This window comes from Aotus nancymaae, unplaced genomic scaffold, assembly GCF_030222135.1.
Source record: "Aotus nancymaae isolate 86718 unplaced genomic scaffold, 86718_ANA_hifiasm-v0.15.2.pri h1tg000025l, whole genome shotgun sequence".
NCBI lineage: Eukaryota > Metazoa > Chordata > Mammalia > Primates > Aotidae > Aotus > Aotus nancymaae.
In genome coordinates, this window is record NW_026988438.1 from 1,861,190 (window position 1) to 1,879,077 (window position 17,888).

At 33.3% G+C, this 17,888-nt stretch overlaps 1 protein-coding gene across 5 annotated transcripts in view; it reads left to right on the forward strand.

Annotated features, from left to right (window-relative positions):
• The window catches only part of SNX13 (sorting nexin 13), a 133,698-nt gene that overhangs the window by 81,774 nt on the left and 34,036 nt on the right, over positions 1–17,888 (forward strand). For all 5 annotated transcript variants that reach the window (XM_021674181.2, XM_012450686.2, XM_012450687.2 and 2 more), the window contains 4 exons: positions 3,141–3,240; positions 8,706–8,899; positions 14,163–14,267; positions 14,845–14,977. In XM_021674181.2, coding sequence (XP_021529856.1) covers positions 3,141–3,240; positions 8,706–8,899; positions 14,163–14,267; positions 14,845–14,977 — 532 coding nt within the window. The remainder of the gene's footprint in view (positions 1–3,140; positions 3,241–8,705; positions 8,900–14,162; positions 14,268–14,844; positions 14,978–17,888) is intronic.

The following is a 17,888-nucleotide window of genomic DNA, read 5'->3' on the forward strand; positions in this document are numbered from 1 at the left end:
TTGAGAGAGACTGGATGGAGTTAAAGGAGTGTGTGTAAGTAGGAATGTACCAGTGACTTGGTCCTAGTACACTTCAGTGAATAGAGTTAAGACAAAGTAAACAGTCTAGCCAAAGAAACAGAGTAAATACCCAGTGAGATTGGTGGGAAACCTGAGCATGTGCCCTGACCCCTTCTCAGGACTCGTGATAGGGGTGCCTCATTTACCCAGCCTGCCACTCTCAACTCTGTGACGGGGAGCGCACAAGCGAATGAGTGGGAACTTGAGTGAATGAGTGCTGGAACCAGTCTGCCACTTAAGCATTGGTGGGATCAAACTCCACTTGGATCCTCTACATTCCACCCCTCGAGGGAGGGAGAGCATAGGTGAGTGGGTGCAGGAACTGGCCAGATGCTTTAGCGCTGGCAGGAGCAAACTCTGTTCATGCCGCATAGCAGTCCAGTCAGGGGTATCTGTGACTCCCAAAGCCCCAGAGGATGTGTTACAGTGCTCTTTAGCTCTGCCATCTGTGGATGGCTTAAGGGTTAACAGCTCAGTGGGCCCTTTGCCTTTTTGCCTGAGGCAGCTGCCCGCCACCAATGAGGGCAAAGGGCCAGTATGGCGCCTTTTGTGTCCATACTCCTGGCTTCTGAGCTCTTATTCAGCATCCAGGAAAAATGAGGTAACATGAATGAATGGAAAGATTGTAAATCCAGGGGATTTTTATTGCCAATTAAAGTGGCTCTCAGTGGGAAGGGATGCTGAAAAGGGGAACGGGGCACATAAGTAATCTTCCCCTGAAGTCCGGCTGTCTCCAGTCGGATTCTTCTCTGAAGTTACTGCCATCAGGCTATTACTCTGAAGTCAAGCCACTTCTCTCCAGCGTTCAGCCTCAGTCCTGGCTAATAGCTGAGTCTGGGGTTTTTATAGGCACAGGTTGGGGTGGGGTGGGGCACGTGTGGTTTAGGCAAAGGCAACATTTGAGCAAGAGAACAGAGATATAAGTTCCAACTTAGGTCCACTGTCTCAGGGTTTTTGGCTTGAGGGTAGTGTTTCTCCAGGACCGTTCTTTTCTGCGTAGAATTTCTCTGCCCCTTGTCCCTGCCAATATCTCAAAAGCCAAGTGTAAAAAGTGTTAATAAAAGGAAAAGATGAGCTGTATCAAAGAATAACATTGAGAAAGATGAGGACTGAGGATTTTCCATTGGACTTACTACCCTGGGGATTACTGGTGATCTGATGAGAACATTTTTGTGGAGTAGTAGAGAAAAATCTTAATTGGAGTTCATCCAACAGAGAATGGGAAGAGATAAATTAGAAACAGTAATGATAGTTACTCTGTAGAGATGTTTTACCCCAAAGGAGAACAGAGACTTGGGGCTTTAAAGCAGGAAAAGCATTTCTTAATACCCTTAGATTTTTAGTGTATTCACATTTTCTGCTGTAGTTTTCTGTTTTGAAAATTTATTTATGACTCTCTGGTCTTATAATTTTACAGTGTATTTAGATTCCTTATGGAATAGAATAATTATTTTTGAAAACCTTGAATTTAGTTTGCTAGATGAATTATAACTTATGAAACATTACTTGAGGCCCACATTTGTTATACGTGTGTGTGTGTGTGTGTGTGTGTGTGTGTGTGTGTATGTATGTGTACTTTTGGTTAACTTTATTTTAAAACTAGTTATATACTCAAGCAAATTAGAACAGAAGAAAGATAAGATTTCACTTGTGCTTCTCTTTAACTACTTCCTTATCTAGATATCAGAGTTAGTGACCTTTCAGCATTGTTACTCAGTGTATTTGCCCAGGCACTTTTTGTTATAGGATCCTTTTAAAATTTAGGTATTTTGTTTGCAAGCCTGTCAATTCCATTTTGAATACAAGCTTTATTTTTTAATGAGTTCAGATCATACAGTGTTTTCCTTTTTACAGTAACCTCAGAATCCCTATGGGCTTTGCAGTTTTATAGCCATGTTACTTATCTTGAAATCTTAGAAACTTTTATTCTTTCATATTGCAGATAAAGTTATAGTGAATTTTCTTTCCCATCCCATATCTGTGGAGCCATTGCTGGACAGGAGGAAGAGGTGATGGAATTTGTAGAAGGGAGACTTAGTAGGAATCATGTGCTGTCTCTAGAGTGCGCTCTACCAGACACTTAAAGTCAGTTAGCTGTTACTGTCCAGTGCTTCTATGAAGGAACATACAAATTACAGAGATAAATTTGGTTTTTGTTGTTTTGTTTTTTCTCTTTAAAAAGTTCTCTTCATTTTTCTTTATTTACTGCCTGTGCTTAATTTAGTATCTGCCTCTGAATATGGCAACCTATTTGATTTATAGTAAGCCTGTCCATCTTTCTTTTTTAAATAGAGGGTTCTGAACTATGGATTTGGGAATATAGAGAAGCCAGCTTTGTGACTTATATGCAACCTTTTTGATCTTTGTTTTCCTTATCTGTTAAGTAGGCTTGCTGATACATATCCAGCAGGATTGCTTTGCAGATTAAATGAAGTTATATGTGTAGTGTATCTGGCACAATGCCTGACGCATAGATGCTCTTTAAATTTTCAACCCAATAGTTTCCTTTTTTGTTTTTCATATGTAGGTTGTTTCCTTGCTCTATGACTTTGAAAAGTATGTCCGAAATTCACTGTTTAGAGAGTCTGGAAAAAAAACCCATTTCCTCTAATAATTAGAGTTTTTACTGAGTTAGGAGCAAAATTTCTCTTTAGACAGATTTTGTTTTCCCAGTAAAAAATAGACTTTATATATGAAAATGTTGAGTTTTTAAAAATCTTGCATATGGTAAACATTTCAAACATTTCCTTCACCCTATTAGCTTCTGGAATGTTCATTTTCATTTGGAATATATAGAGATAGAGAATAATGGAAAATATAGTGATTTCTATTTATTTTATATTGAAATAAATGAATGCTAATATTTTTAATGTGTTAATATTTTTAATTTGCTAAGCAACTCTTAACTAGGAATTTAAATTCACAGAATACATATTTTTTTTGGGAAATAACATGCATGAGAAGGGTAAACTTCATCTTTACTCCATTGTAGCTTGATGCTTTTTTCTTTATATTTATATAAACATCTTAACAATGAATGATTAGATAAAATATTAACTTATATTCACTTTTGCCTGTAGGAAATAAATACTGTGAAACTTGCAGCAAACTTTGGGAAACTTTGCACAGTCCCCCTGGACAGCATTCTTGTAGACAATGTTGCACTACAATTTTTTATGGGTAGGTAAATCAACTCTATTTAAATGATATAGCCATTGAATATTTTTGTGTCATAAAATACACATAAAATTTAGTATTTCAACCATTTTTAGGTGTATAGTTCAGTGATATTAAATGTATTCACCATGTACAGACATTACAACCATTTAGCTCCGAAACTATTTTTATCTTGCAAAACTGAAACTCTCCATTCCCCACACCCTCAGACCCTGCAACCATCCTTCTGCTTTCTGTCTCTCTGATATTGACTGCTCATAAGGACCTCACATAAGTGGGATTGTACAGTAATTGCTTTTTTGTGACTGCCTTACTCACTTAACATAGATAGGCCCTCAGGTTTTATTCATGTTATAGCATGTGTGAGAATTAACTTTGTTTTTTTAAGGCTGAATAATATTTGTGTGTGTGTGTGTGTGTGTGGACATGTGTGCACATGCACTTCTCCCCTTCCCTTTTCTCCCCTCCTCTCCACTTTTCCTGGTTGCTCTGCCAGTACTACATTGAACAGAAGTGGCAAATGCTGGCATCTTTGTCTTGTTCCTTATCTTAAAGAAAAGTATTCTGTCTTTCACCATTGAGTATAATATTCACTGTGGGCTTTTTCATATGTAGCTTTTATAATTTTCAGGTAGTATCCTTCTGTTCCTACTTTATTGTTTTTGTCATGAAAGTGTGTTGAATCTTGTGAAATGCTTTTTGTTCATCAGTTAAGATATGTGGTGTTTATCCTTCATTCTGTTGTGCTGTATTACATTGATTGTTGTTTTTTTTGTCTGTTCAGCTATCTTTGGATTCTGGGATTAAATGCCGCCTTAGTTATGGTGTATAATCCTTTTAATATGCTGCTGAATTTGTTTTGCCAGTGTTTTATGGAGGATTTTTATATCAGTTTTTGTAAGGAACATTGGTCTGTAGTTTTCTTGTACCATCTTTATCTGGCTCTGCTTTCAGGATAATGCTGGCCCCATAGAATGAGTTAGGAAGTGTTTACTGTCTAATTTTTTGGAAAAATTTAAAAAGGATTGCTATTATTTAAAATGTTTGATAGAATTCACCAGTAAAGCTATTCAGGTCCAGGTCTTTTCTTTATTGAGGATATTTGATTACTGATTCAGTTTCCTTACTACCTATCAATCTCCTCAGATTTTCAGTTTCTTCATGATTTAGTCTTGGTAGATTTTCTGTTTCTAGGAAGAAAAATCTTGGTAGATTTTTCCGTTTCCACTAGGATATCCGATTTATTGGCATACAGTTGTTTATAGTACTCATGGTACTTTTAGTGTCATAAGTAATATCCCCACTTTCACTTCTGATTTTAGTAATTTGAGTCTTTTCTCTTTTCATCCTCCTAGATAAGTGTTTGCCAATTTTGTCACTCTTTGAGGATCAACTGTTGCTTTCACTGACTTTTACTATTGTGTTCCTGTTCTCTTTTTTGTTTATCTCTGCTCTAATCTTTATTATTTCTTTCCTTCTGCTAGCTTTGGGTTTAGTTTGTTCTTTTTCTATTTCCTTATGTTGTAAAGATCTCTAACTTTACAATATAAGGAAAGATGATTTGAGATCTTCCTTTTTGCTCTGTCCCATGAGTTTGGTATGTTATTTTTGTTTTCATTCAAATTTACATATTTTATGATTTATCTTGTGACTTCTTCTTTGATCAATTGGTTGTGTGTGTTGTTTTAATGTTTTCAAAGGGTAAGTAGGGTAAATAAAAAGTGTATTGATTTCCAAAAATATATGAGTTTTCCAGTTTTTATCCCTTTGTAGTTGAGAAGATACTTTGCTTGATACTCATTTTTGAAAACCTTATGAAACTCAGTTTGTGGCCCATTGTGTGATCTGTTTTAGAAAATGTTCCATGTGTACTTGAGAAGAAACTGTATGCTGTTGTTGGGAAGTGTTCTGTATGTTTGTAAATCTACTTGATACATTGTGTTAAGTTCTCTATTTCCATTCTTCTGTCTGGTTCTGTTCGTTAGTGAGAGTAGAGCATTGAAGTCTCCAACTATTATTGTGGAACTGTCTCTTTCTCCCTTAAAATCTGTCAGTTTTTGCTTCGTATATTTTAGTGATCTGTTACTAGGTATGTAAATGTTTATAATTGTTGAATCATTTTGCTGTGTTGAATCTTGTTAATTTATAATGACCTTATTTATATCTTAACCTTTTTTGATTTCAAGTCTATTTTGCCTGATACTAGTATAGCCCTCCCTGCTCTATTTTGGTTATTTTTTGCATGTGATGTGATTTTTCATCCTTTCACTTTCAGTCTATATATGTTTTTGTATCTAAAATCTTTGTAGGTAGCATATCATTGTATTAATTTTTTAATCCACTTTACCAGTCTCTGTCTTTTCATTAAAAAGTTTAATCCACTTACATTTAAAGTAATTATTAATAAGGAAATACTTCTGTCATTTTGTTATTTGTTTTCTACATGCTTTATATCTTCTTTGTTAAGTAATTTTCTATGTAACTGACTTCTTTTGTATTTAGTTGATTTTTTTTTTGTAGTGACATGATTAAATTTTTTTTCTCATTCCTCTTATGTATATTATGTAGCTGTTTTCTTTGTGGTTACTATGGGGATTACATGTAACATCCTAAATTTATGACACTGTAATTTGAAATTATGTCAACTTAATTTCAGATGCATTCAAAACTTTATTCTTTACAGCTCTGTCCACATGCCTTTTTTTGATGATGTCACAAAACTAAGGCTTTACAAATTGTATGTTCAAAATATGGGCTAATAATTCTTTTAAATGAGTTACTTTTGAACTTAAGTAGAAACCAGGATGTACAGTATCAAAGTACAGTATTCCTGGCTTTCAGACTGATAGTTGATTTTTTAAAAATGGTCTCAAATCACATAGAAAACAGAAAAATAGAGTTACCAATCATTGTTAAAATAATACTAGCTTTTATAATTGCCCATATGTTTATTTTTGCTGAGATATTTATTTCTTCATATGGTTTCAAGTACTAAGTTAATATCTAGTGTCCTTTTATTTAATTTACTCTTTTATTTTACAAGGCAGGTCTTATGGTAATATGCTTCCTTTGCTTTTGTTTATCTGAGAATGTCTTATTTCACTTTCATTGTGAAGTAAAGCTTTGCCAGATATAGGAACTTGGTTGACAGTATTTTTCTTTCAGCGCTTTGAATATCACTCCATCACCTCTGGCTTCCACAGTTTCTTGAAAAAGAAACCTGATAATCTTTTGTATTTTTTTTGTATGTGTTGTTTTTCTCTTTCTGCTTTCGGATGTGTGTCTCCGTGTCGGTATCTTTGAATTCATCTTACTTGGAGATTGTTGAGCTTTTTGGATGTTTATACTCATGCCTTTCTTCAGATTTGGGAAATTTTCAGTCATTTTTTCAAATATGATCTGCCTGTTTCTCTCATTTTTCTCCTTGTAGAACTTGCACATGTAACTTGGTCCAGCAGGCTGCTTAGGCTTTGTTTACTCTTTTTCATATTTTTTTATTCTGTTTCTCGGACCCTACAACTTTTATTATTCTGTCTTTACATTTGCTGATTCCTCTGCCTGCTCAAATCTACCTTAAGTTTCCTTTAGTGCAGTTTTTACTTTAGTTACATACTTTTCACCTCCATAATTTTATTTTGGTTTGTTCTATGTTTTCTGTCTCTTTATTGATCTTTCCATTTTGTTCATTGATTGTTTATTACTTTCTTTACATCTTCTTTACATCTTTTTTTAGTCTTTTGGGCATCTTTAAGGCAGTTGTTTTAAAGTCTTTGTCTAGTAGAACTTCCATCAGGTCTTTTTTGGGGACAGTTTCTGTTGATATATGTTGGCATTTTTTGCTCTTTGAATGGGCCACACTTGCCACGTACTTTCTATGCTTTGTGGGATGTGTGTGTGTGTGTGTGTGTGTATGAATAACTGGCCATTTGAATCTAATAATGTAGGAACTCTGGAAATCACTTTCTTTCCTTTCCTCAGGGTTGCTGTTTTTTATTTTTATTTATTTATTATTTTATTTTATTTTATTTTTTATGTTTTAATATGTAGGCTGTCTATGCTAAGGATCAGCCTGAGGTATAAACTTAAGGTCTTTTCAAGACTATTCTGAGCTTGTGCTTTTCTCTGGGCATGCATAGTCACTTTCTAATTTTCCCACATATGTGGTTGCTTTTGAATGTCCTAATTTTTAATACGTGGCTCCCAAAGAGAGAAAAAGATAAAACTGTAGGAGGCAAGGGGGAAAGGGTGCCAGTCTTCTAAATCCCTTGGTCATTACTTCAGCAGGAAGGAAAGGGGCTTGGACCAATCAAGGGATACATAACAACAAAGCCTCCATATTTGTCTGCACCTCTGTGATCAGAAGCAGCCTAGATCCTAAATATTTGAAGGACAAGGTGTTTTTTGTCCACCCTGGTTCCTACTTGCTGTGTACAAACTAATTCTGGAATGCATGCACAGCTACTTGTTCTAGGGGGTCTGGGCGTGGGGAATGGGTAGGTGCAATTGTGCTAAGAGCTGAAATGGACTGCAATTAACCAAAGCTCACTTCCCAAGCCTTCCCCTTTATGTTGCAAGTCTTCAGTAGATTCTAGAGTTCCAGATCAGTTACATCAGATTCTGCCATTGTGCTTGTTGTGGAAGTGGAGAGAGAGAATTCTCGTGCTTCACACTCCCACATGTTCTTTGAAATTTTTAAGAATTTTAAATATTAAATTTTAAGTAGTTAATATTTTGCATGCTAAATTCAATCCACCGTTTATTCTCTGAAATGTTTTTCTTTAGAAATCATGGAGGTAGAGCTTTATTTTGTTTTGAAGGAAATAGTTGTCATAAGTAATGTGCATTTAACAAACTGCTTTTAAAGTAAATTCTAGGAGATTCTAATGCAAATTAAAATTCATTGAGAGAGAGTACTTTGTTGGGAACATACAGTGTATATAACCTGTTTGTATCATTTTTGTTCATGTGTACATGAGGGATTTTGTTTTTATACCATTTTAATATATACTTTTTTATTTATATCTTATTACTATTACATTAGAATTGCTTTTATGAGGAGAACATTTTCAGTAAACTTCTATACATTTTCATTTTTGTGAGTAAAAAATATATGTGGTTTGTTGAGTCATTTTTAAAAATGTGTTTAGAAATACTCATAACTAACAATCTTTATTGAGAGCGAATGTTGAATATTTTACATTATGAATTTATTCACTAGAGGTTTTATCATGAAAAGTGGGATTTTTAAAATTCCAAAATATATGCCTTCGCTTATGTTTTTAACATAACTGGTTTTTTAGCTTAACTAATTTACGACTGTATTTTCACCTCAGGGATTTGCTAAAACATTTCAAAATATAGAGTTTTAAATCCTTGAAACTTTAATCCTTCTTTACTTGTCATACAGCTACATGGACCCTAAATTGTGTGACACTAACATTCATGTTGTTATGGATTTTGATCGGTAGATTACATGCAGCAAACTGGAGGACAAGCACATCTGTTCTTTTGGATGACAGTGGAAGGATACCGGGTTACCGCCCAACAGCAGCTAGAGGTTTTGTTAAGTCGTCAGAGAGATGGAAAACATCAAACCAACCAAACCAAAGGTCTTTTAAGAGCAGCTGCTGTTGGAATTTATGAACAATATTTATCAGAAAAGGTGAGGGTATATTTTGATTACTGTTTTCTTCTTTAGCAGTATTATTAATAATTTTTGTAATCCATTGCTCATGCCAGGCTGATTACCTCACAAACATTGTCTCCTTTATTCGATAACAATCTTCCTGTCTGTCTTTATTCTCATTTGAATGAAGATGCTGATGTTTAGGCAGTCAGATTATCATGGCCAGCGTCATGCAAGTACTAAATGACAGAATCAGGTTTCAAGGTCACACGTTCGATTCACCACAGGCTGAAAGTAAAAGGATAGAAGAAGATAAACCATGCAAAAGTAAACAAAAGAGAGTAAGGATGTTTTCATTCTTAGGATCAGGATGATAAAACAGTTGTAAACATATGCGTTTAATAACAGAGCCCCCAATACATGAAACAAAAATTTACAGAAATGAAGGGTAAGAGAGACAATTCAGTAGTTATACTTGGAGACTTCAATACCCCACTTTCGATATTTGATAAAACAATTAGAAAAACATCAACGATATGCAAGACTTTAGGAACATTACAAATTACTTAATGCTATCGAATAATATATATACTATATTAGCTAACTATAGTTCTATAGAATATATAATACATCTATAGAGTCTATAGAATAATACATATAATTGTAGAGATTATTATAGAACATATAGAATACATATTATATGGAATAGAATTGCTTTAGAATTTATAGGATAATATGTATATATTATTCTATAGACTATTTCCCCTAACGACGGCAAAATACACATTATTTTCAAGAACACAGGGAACATTCTCCAAGATAAATCATTTGCAAGGCCTTAAAAGCCATCTCCATTTAAAAGAATTGAAATCATTCTTGGATCAAAATGGAATCAAATTAGAAATCAACAAAAGGAAATTTGGAGAAACTATAAACAATTGAAAATTAAATAACATATTTCTAAATAGTCTCTGAACAAGGAAACTAGAAACTATTTTTAACTGGAGAGAAAATGCATTTTATCAAAATTCATGGGATACAACTAATTAGTGCTTAGAGGAAAATTTGTAGCTTCAAAAATGTCTAATTAGAATAAGGATCTAAAATCAACAATCTTAAGTTTTCACCTTAAAAATCTAGAAATGAGAAATAAACCCAAGGCAAACAGAAGAAAGGAAACAAAGATTATTATGAGAATCAATGAATAGAAAACAGAAAAACCATGGGGAAAATCTATAACTGAAAGTTGGCTCTTTGAAAATATCAACAATATTGACAAACCTTTAGCTAGACTGGCCATTAAAAAAATTAGAGAAGACAGATAACCAAATTCATAAATGAAAGAGGAGACATGACCCCTGACTCTACAGAAATTAAGAGGAGTGAGCAGATATTATGGTCAACTTTATGACAATGTATTAACTTAAAGTGGACAAACTTTTAGACACAGATTACCAGACTAACTCAAGAAGAAATAGAAAATAAAATAAATTGCTTAATAAGGTCTAATTCTTGCTGGCTATAGAAAAGATGCTAAAATCTTGGTCTGTGGTAAAATCTTATTTTTTTAAGTATAGGACAATAAAAAAGTCCTTCTCTAATTTAAAATACTTTTTGAATGAAAATGGAGAAAAAGATTACAGTAAAGAGAAATTTATAGGCTGTTTCTCTAAAATTGGTAGATCTTTGACGAGGCCAAAAGCAGCCTAGAAAAGAATTGACAGACTGACCTGAGTTGTTTGATGTTACATATAGGTTGTGATAAACACTCATGCAGTGAACAAAATGACTCTTGTTTTTGAAATGATATTAAAAACAAAAAGTCACCAGAAAAGGACAGCCAGCTTAAACAGGATTTTCTCAGTTTCTCTCCTAAAACTAATTTATTTGGAATTGAACTTCAGTTTCACTAGTGTATCTGTGTATTTAAAAACCATTTTTGCTCATAAAGAGATTTAACTTACGATGACATCATTATGCTTCAAAGTATTTAAAAATGAGCATTGTAGGCATGGATAGAATTTATAGATGGAAAAGACCTGATTGGCAAACATTGGTCTACCTACCAAACAAGCCATATATATAGCTTTTCGACTTTTTTTTGAGAACCAAAATCAAATTTCTACACATTTAAAAACTTGGTTTTTTTTTGGTGGGAGTGGTTGAGGGGCAGATGGAGTTTTGCTGTTTTTGCCCAGGCTGGAGTGCAGTGGTGTGATCTTGGTTTATTGCAGCCTTCACTTTCAGGGTTCAAGCAATTCTTTTGCCTCAGTCTCCAGAGTAGCTGGGACTACAGTTGAAAATCTGCTTTTAAATAAATAAAATCCCAATTCTTATATGCCCAAATTATTTTGTTGAAAGGATATTTATGCCAGGTACGGTGGCTCACACCTATAATCAATCCCAAAGCATTGGGATTATAGACATGAGTTCTCCTGTTTCCAATGCTTTGGGATTATAGGTGGGAAGATTGCTTGAGCCAGGAGTTCAAGACTAGCATGGACAACATAGTGAGACCTTGTATCTACAAAAAGAAAAAGAGAAAAGAAAATTGGCTGGAGTTGGTGGCACAAGGCTGTATTCCTAGCTACTTGGGAGGCTGAACCCGGAAGATTACTTGATCCCAGGATATCAAGGCTGCAGTGAACCATGATCACACCATTGCACTTCAGCCTGGGTAACAAAGCAATATTCTATCTCTACAAAATTTTTTTTTTTTTAAGTTTATTTAACTTGATCCTTCACATTGAATTGACATAAGAAATGTGTGAGGTGGGCTTGAAAAGAGCAGAGTTAAAAGTCAAGGTGAATTTTTATGTTTGACTATATTCAGTGCTAACACTGCATGAAAAAATGTTCTAAAGGCTACAAGAAGTTCAGGAAAGTATTTTATTAGAGAAGGAAACAGAAAAAGTAAAACTATCCTACTGCATCATGGACTAGACAGAATAGTCATTGTTTATTTCTGTTAAATATAGCTAATAGCTGTTTTGCATGTACATTCTACTTTTACGTACATTTGTCTTTTAAAAAGTCTTTCGACTGAGGATGAAGCTGAAAACCATCATTCTCAGCAAACTGACCCAAGAACAGAAAACCAAACACTGCATGTTCTCACTCATAAGTGGATGTTGAACAATGAGAACACATGGACACAGGGAGGGGAACATCATACACTGGGGCCTGTTGGGGGTTGGGGGGGCCAGGGGAGGGATAGCAGGAGGTTGGGGGATTAGGGAGGGATAACATTAGGAGAAATACCTAATGTAGGTGATAGGGGGAGAGGATGGATGCAGCAAACCACCATGGCATCTGTATACCTATGTAACAATCCTGAATGATCTGTACATGTACCCCAGAACTTAAAGTATAATAGAGAACAAGTCTTTCTATATTTTAAGAATACAAAATAATATAGCCTATAAAATTTAAGTATCCAATAGAGTTTTTAAAGAAGTTAAATTGGTATATCAGAGGACAGAAACACTGTAAATGACATATTGTTATGTTTTTCTCACACTGTTAACTAGTTCCATTGGTTTGTCAAAGTAATCACATTTATGTGGTAGAAAAGTAAACCATACACATTAGAAGATAATTTTGGAAAAACATTCACTCTTATATTTTCACGTTAAAGTAGTAACAAATGTGTACAAATATTTCTTTTTTTTTTTTTTTTTTTGAGACAGTCTGTATCACCGAGGCTGGAGTGCAAAATCTCCCTGCACCCTCTGCCTCCCAGGTTCAAGCAATTCTCTTGCTTCAGCCTCCTGAGTAGGTGGGATTGTGAGCATGTGCCACCACACTCAGCTAATTTTTGTATTTTTTTAGTAGAGACGGGGTTTTTGCCATGTGGGCAAGGCTGGTTTCCAACTTCTGGCAAGTGATCTGCCTGCCTTGGCTTCCTAAAGTGCTGGGATTACAAGCGTGAACCACCATGCCTGGCCATATAAATACTATTTTTGTATTACTTTTTTTGGAAGAGGAGATTCTGACTGGTTGTGTTTCATGTTGGTACACTAAAAGTGTTGGTCATCCTGTACCAAAGATGTGGCTTACAACTTGAGATATACAGGAAAAAGTAAAGTTTAAATAAATGTAAAATGTTATTTTTCAGATTCACCCTTTTTATTTCTTAGTGTGTTTAGGGAGCTTAGAGGGCAAATGAAAGGGCAAAACCAACTAATATCATATTTCTCTAATATTTGCCACATACTGAAGTTGTTCAGTTCTCCTGTTTCTATTTCAGGGGAACTCTACTGCCCTCTGAAACACAAAACAAATAAGCATCCCCCTCAAAAAACAACCATTATACAACCTACTTCAGTTTACTAACAAAAGTGTTGAATTGACAGTGGGACATTAGAAATTGTATAGCCCTTTACCTACGTATTTATACTCTGATGTTTACTTTTTTTCTCCTTTCTTGATTTATCCAACCCCTTCCTCATTTTATTGGATCAATTAGAGAAGTTATGCAAATAATGCTTTGTTTTTTTTGTAAGTTTCTCAAAGTCATCTCTAGGACTCATTTACTCTCCAGACTTTTCAGAACGAAAAATGGAAAAGTTGACATGCTGCAGCTGTTGACATGTCTTGCTTTTCAGTGTTTTTTCTTTCAATAAAGTAATTTTTGAAGTTGAAATGTCAAATTTTGTATTTCCCTGTGTTATCTGTGTTGTTGTATACTTTGAAATGGAAGCTCTTAAAACAATTTTAAGGATTTTATTTTTTCCAATATCACACTGGAACTTTGCTGCAACATTGTTTATAAAACCAAATTTAGGATAACAGTAGTCTCTTTAAAGGCCATTCAGAAGGATTCGCTAGTGTCAAATAATAAATGAAATGGCTTATTCTTTCAGCAGTCATATTAATAGACATCTAGTACTACTGAATACTAAACACTGACTCCTAATGACAGTGTTTCCTGTGTGCCAGACACTATGCTATATATCTTATATAGATCTCTTGTAATCCTTACAATAATCTTAAATAACCTTATGTAGTATGATCTCCATTTTACAGATGGGGTAAATGAAGCTCAGTGAGAGATAACTTGCTAGGAAAAGTTGAGATTTAAATCTATGTTTGTTTACCAGTCTATTATGTAGTACATGACGAAGAGAAGGTTTTAGTCCTGTTTCAGCCCTCTTAAACATCAAGGTGTCATTTACAAACCAGTGATTCTTACCTGCCAATTATTTTCAATAATATGATTCCAGTATTATCATGCTATCAAGTATTAACTTGCATTTAGAAATTACAGAGAAGATTACTATTTTTTTCTGTTTATTAGGCATCTCCAAGAGTTACTGTTGATGACTATTTAGTAGCAAAATTAGCAGATACTTTGAATCATGAAGATCCAACCCCTGAAATCTTTGATGACATTCAAAGGAAGGTATTATTATGTACAGCATTGATCATTTTATCTTTTTTGAGAAAAAAATATTTTTATGTAATGTAATTAGTTTTAAAAAACTTTTTAAAGTAGAATGGTATTAAAAAGGTAAGCTATGGCAGTTATACTTCTCAATTCCAGAAATGTAAACCAAAATTTATGTTTATTTCTTTAATTTTCTGAGAAAAATCCTTAAGTTGGGTTGTTTTATTTGAATTTGATTGTAGAGCTAGTTATTGTAGTCTCAGAATTTGATGAATTGATGTCATATAAATAACATGTCTCTAAAATTCATTTTAATATGAGCTTTGAACCTTTACATATACTCATTTTTCACAAAGTACTTCCCAGAACATTCTTTCTTGTGACTTGCATTGTAGTAGGATTTTTTTCATCATAATTTATTTACTGGAAGGATCAGAGGAAATCATTAGTTGGGAAATAGTCTCATTGCTGACAACTTGTAACTATGATACATTATGGCAAGACCTCAATGTATCTTTTGGTGAAATTGTATTTCATAAAAATCACCATGTATCTGTATTAATTGTTGAATATCTTGATTTATTTCACCAAGGTATATGAATTGATGCTACGAGATGAAAGATTTTATCCTTCCTTCAGACAGAATGCACTTTATGTGCGCATGTTAGCTGAGCTTGACATGTTAAAAGATCCTAGTTTCAGAGGATCCGATGATGGGGATGGAGGTAAGGTGGCACACATTTTACACATATATGCATGTGTGTTTATGTATATTCTGCTCACCAAAAAAAGAGCTTTTATACAAGTCAAAAATGTTACTGAAGTCCAAATACAAACTAATGTACTTAAAAGTCTACAAATGAATGACAAAGTTTAGTGACTGTACTAAATTAAAATGTTGAAATTTTAATAATGGATTAGAATGTAACTATAGAAACCTTGAATTTTTAAAGAAGAGTGTTTTCAGGTGAGTCACTAAAATATTTTTATGGAAGTTTCCCTTTTGCTAATATTCATGATTAACAGTAGAATTATTGAGGAGATTTAATATGCAATAAGTAATGACTCAGAGTATATCATAAACTATAAAGCATTATAAAACTAGAGTTTTAGATACCTTTAATTGTATACTTTTCCAAATCCTACACAGTATGAGAGACTTTTGAGCTAGAAAAAGTTATGAGTCATTTATTCCAACTATCAATTTTTTTCAAATGAGGATAATGAGACCTGATTAACATGTTATGGTGAAAAAAATTGTTTAAGAATCAGAATATTTAGATTTTACTCCTATTCTATCACTTACTACCTGTGTGATGTTGACCAACTACTTAATTTCTTTAAGCCTAATTTTTCTGAGTTGGTAAATCTGGATTAATACTCTCAGAATATCTTACATTAGTCACTGTTAGATTTAAATGGAATTATGCATATGAAAATGATTTATAAAGTAAGACACAAGTATCGGTTTTTATTAGTAAATACTGAGTTATATAATAATAGCGGGAGATATAGCCCTTAGAACACAAGTTTCCAAAATCTTAGACCCAATTATCATTTACTTGTGATTCAGTTCAGAAGTATTTATTAAACTCTAATTAAATATCTAGGATTTGAAGAACTTGCTGGTATGTTCTACCAGGTAAATGAACAAGATCAATAAAAAGTAAATGGAAGAGATTTAAATATTTTAAGAAAGTGCTTCAGTTATGATCATTTACGTATGAATAGGTTTTATGGACAAGCACACTTGGGAATAGGAATACAGTAGAGCTATTGGATAGTGAGCACTACTTTAAAAAATGCCTCTATTATGGAAGTCTCCCAGCCTCTCCTCTCCTCCACCTCCTAGCCTTCTGTCTACACTAGTGAGATTTTGTTTTTTAAATTATCTAAGCAATCTAGTTACTGAAGTTTACATTTGAAATTTAATAACTTTTATATTGATTATATATCTGATGCCTTGGGTTTTTAAATTAATGCTCTTTCAAGGTTATGTGTACAATTGGAATAATCTATTAACTGCATTTGATTGCATAAAGGAGTTTTTTTAAAAAATAAATTTTTTCTCTGTGAGTTGAATAGTAAAATTTAATATACCTCTAGTTTGTATTTATAATATATATCTGTACTTACTATCTCTGTTGAAAAATGTTCTTTTATAGAACTGCTATGAAATTTGCAATAGCAACTCTGTGTCAACTAACCATCTTAAAATGACTACTATAAAAGTTTCTATTGTTTATACTAATTTTATCTATTTTAGAATTATCTTAGTATTTGTGAAATGGATTTGCTATATGACTCAGAGAAGACAGTCATAACCACCTAAGTATATGGGCTTCTAAGTAATGTGTAATTTAAACTGGTGATAGTAGCAATATATTCTGTGGAGGTAATTTTTTATCCTATAACTTAAGAACTCTTCCAGTCTTTTAAATGGACTTTTAGCTTCCATTCATATCTTTGCAGCCAGACTGTCTTCTTCAATACAACTATTGGAAGCAAACGATAAATAATCTCAGTCATATACTGTATTTTTTTTAAAACATGAAGTACATTAAATTTTTTTTTTCTGCAACTGGTTTTGATCTGAAGCAAATACGCTTCTCTTATATATCAGCCATTGAGTAACCCCTCACACTTGAATCATTGATTGCAGTTTGAGATTATATACTTACGTATCTTATTGTCTTTCTAGGACATTGCTCGCTAATATTTTGTTTCTTAATGATGAGTTTTATACTGTGAAATTACCTATCCCTTTTTTTGAAACCATTTGAAAAAAGTTTGTGGAGTGATGGGTGTAATATGAAACGTGATTATTAAAATAACTGTCAGCTTTTTGTTTTTGTCAGTGTTTAGGTTTTAGTCCACTGGTTTACGTTTCTCAAATAGTAATGCTTCTGATTTACCTTTTTATAAGATTATTTAATCCAAAATGGGCCTTTCCACATTTTTTGTTATAAATTAGTTTTCTGACTTTTAAAATTAAGCTAATCAGCGCTATGTGTATTTTTTAAACATTCTGAAATTTTGACTACATTTTAGATATTCTGAAATAATTGTCTAATCTAGGGATTAATGAGTAGCTGATGTTTTTAAAAAGTAGTCTACAGTTGAACCTAAAATTAATGGACCACATCTTATCATATGGTATAGTACTGTATCCTCTGGTGGTTTTTCTTTGCTGGAGTAGAAATTTCATTCCTATTTAACCAAACTTAACAGTAGGTAGAGAATTAGCTGGATGGCTTGCTTGTGCTTGCTTACTCTCCTCTCTCCTTTTCTCCTCATTTCTTCCTTTGCCCTTTCTCTCTATTCATGATTACTTTCTTTAGTTAATAAATTATTTTAAAAGTAGCTATTTTTTCCTTTATTAAAAGAAGGTCTCACAGTCTTGTAAAATTATATGAAGTATGCTTTCCTTTTTAATTTTAATCAGTCTGTTTATCCCTCACACTACAGACTGATTTTATTTGTAATCTTTCTTAATTTAGTGAGACAGAAGTTACAAAATAGTGCTGATGTTTCCATTATTTTTCTCCCCGTGTTGAACATTACTTTCTTTTGTTTCCTAATATTTTTAGATAGTTGTCAAATTCTTGATTAAATGTGGACCAAGATTGATTTTAT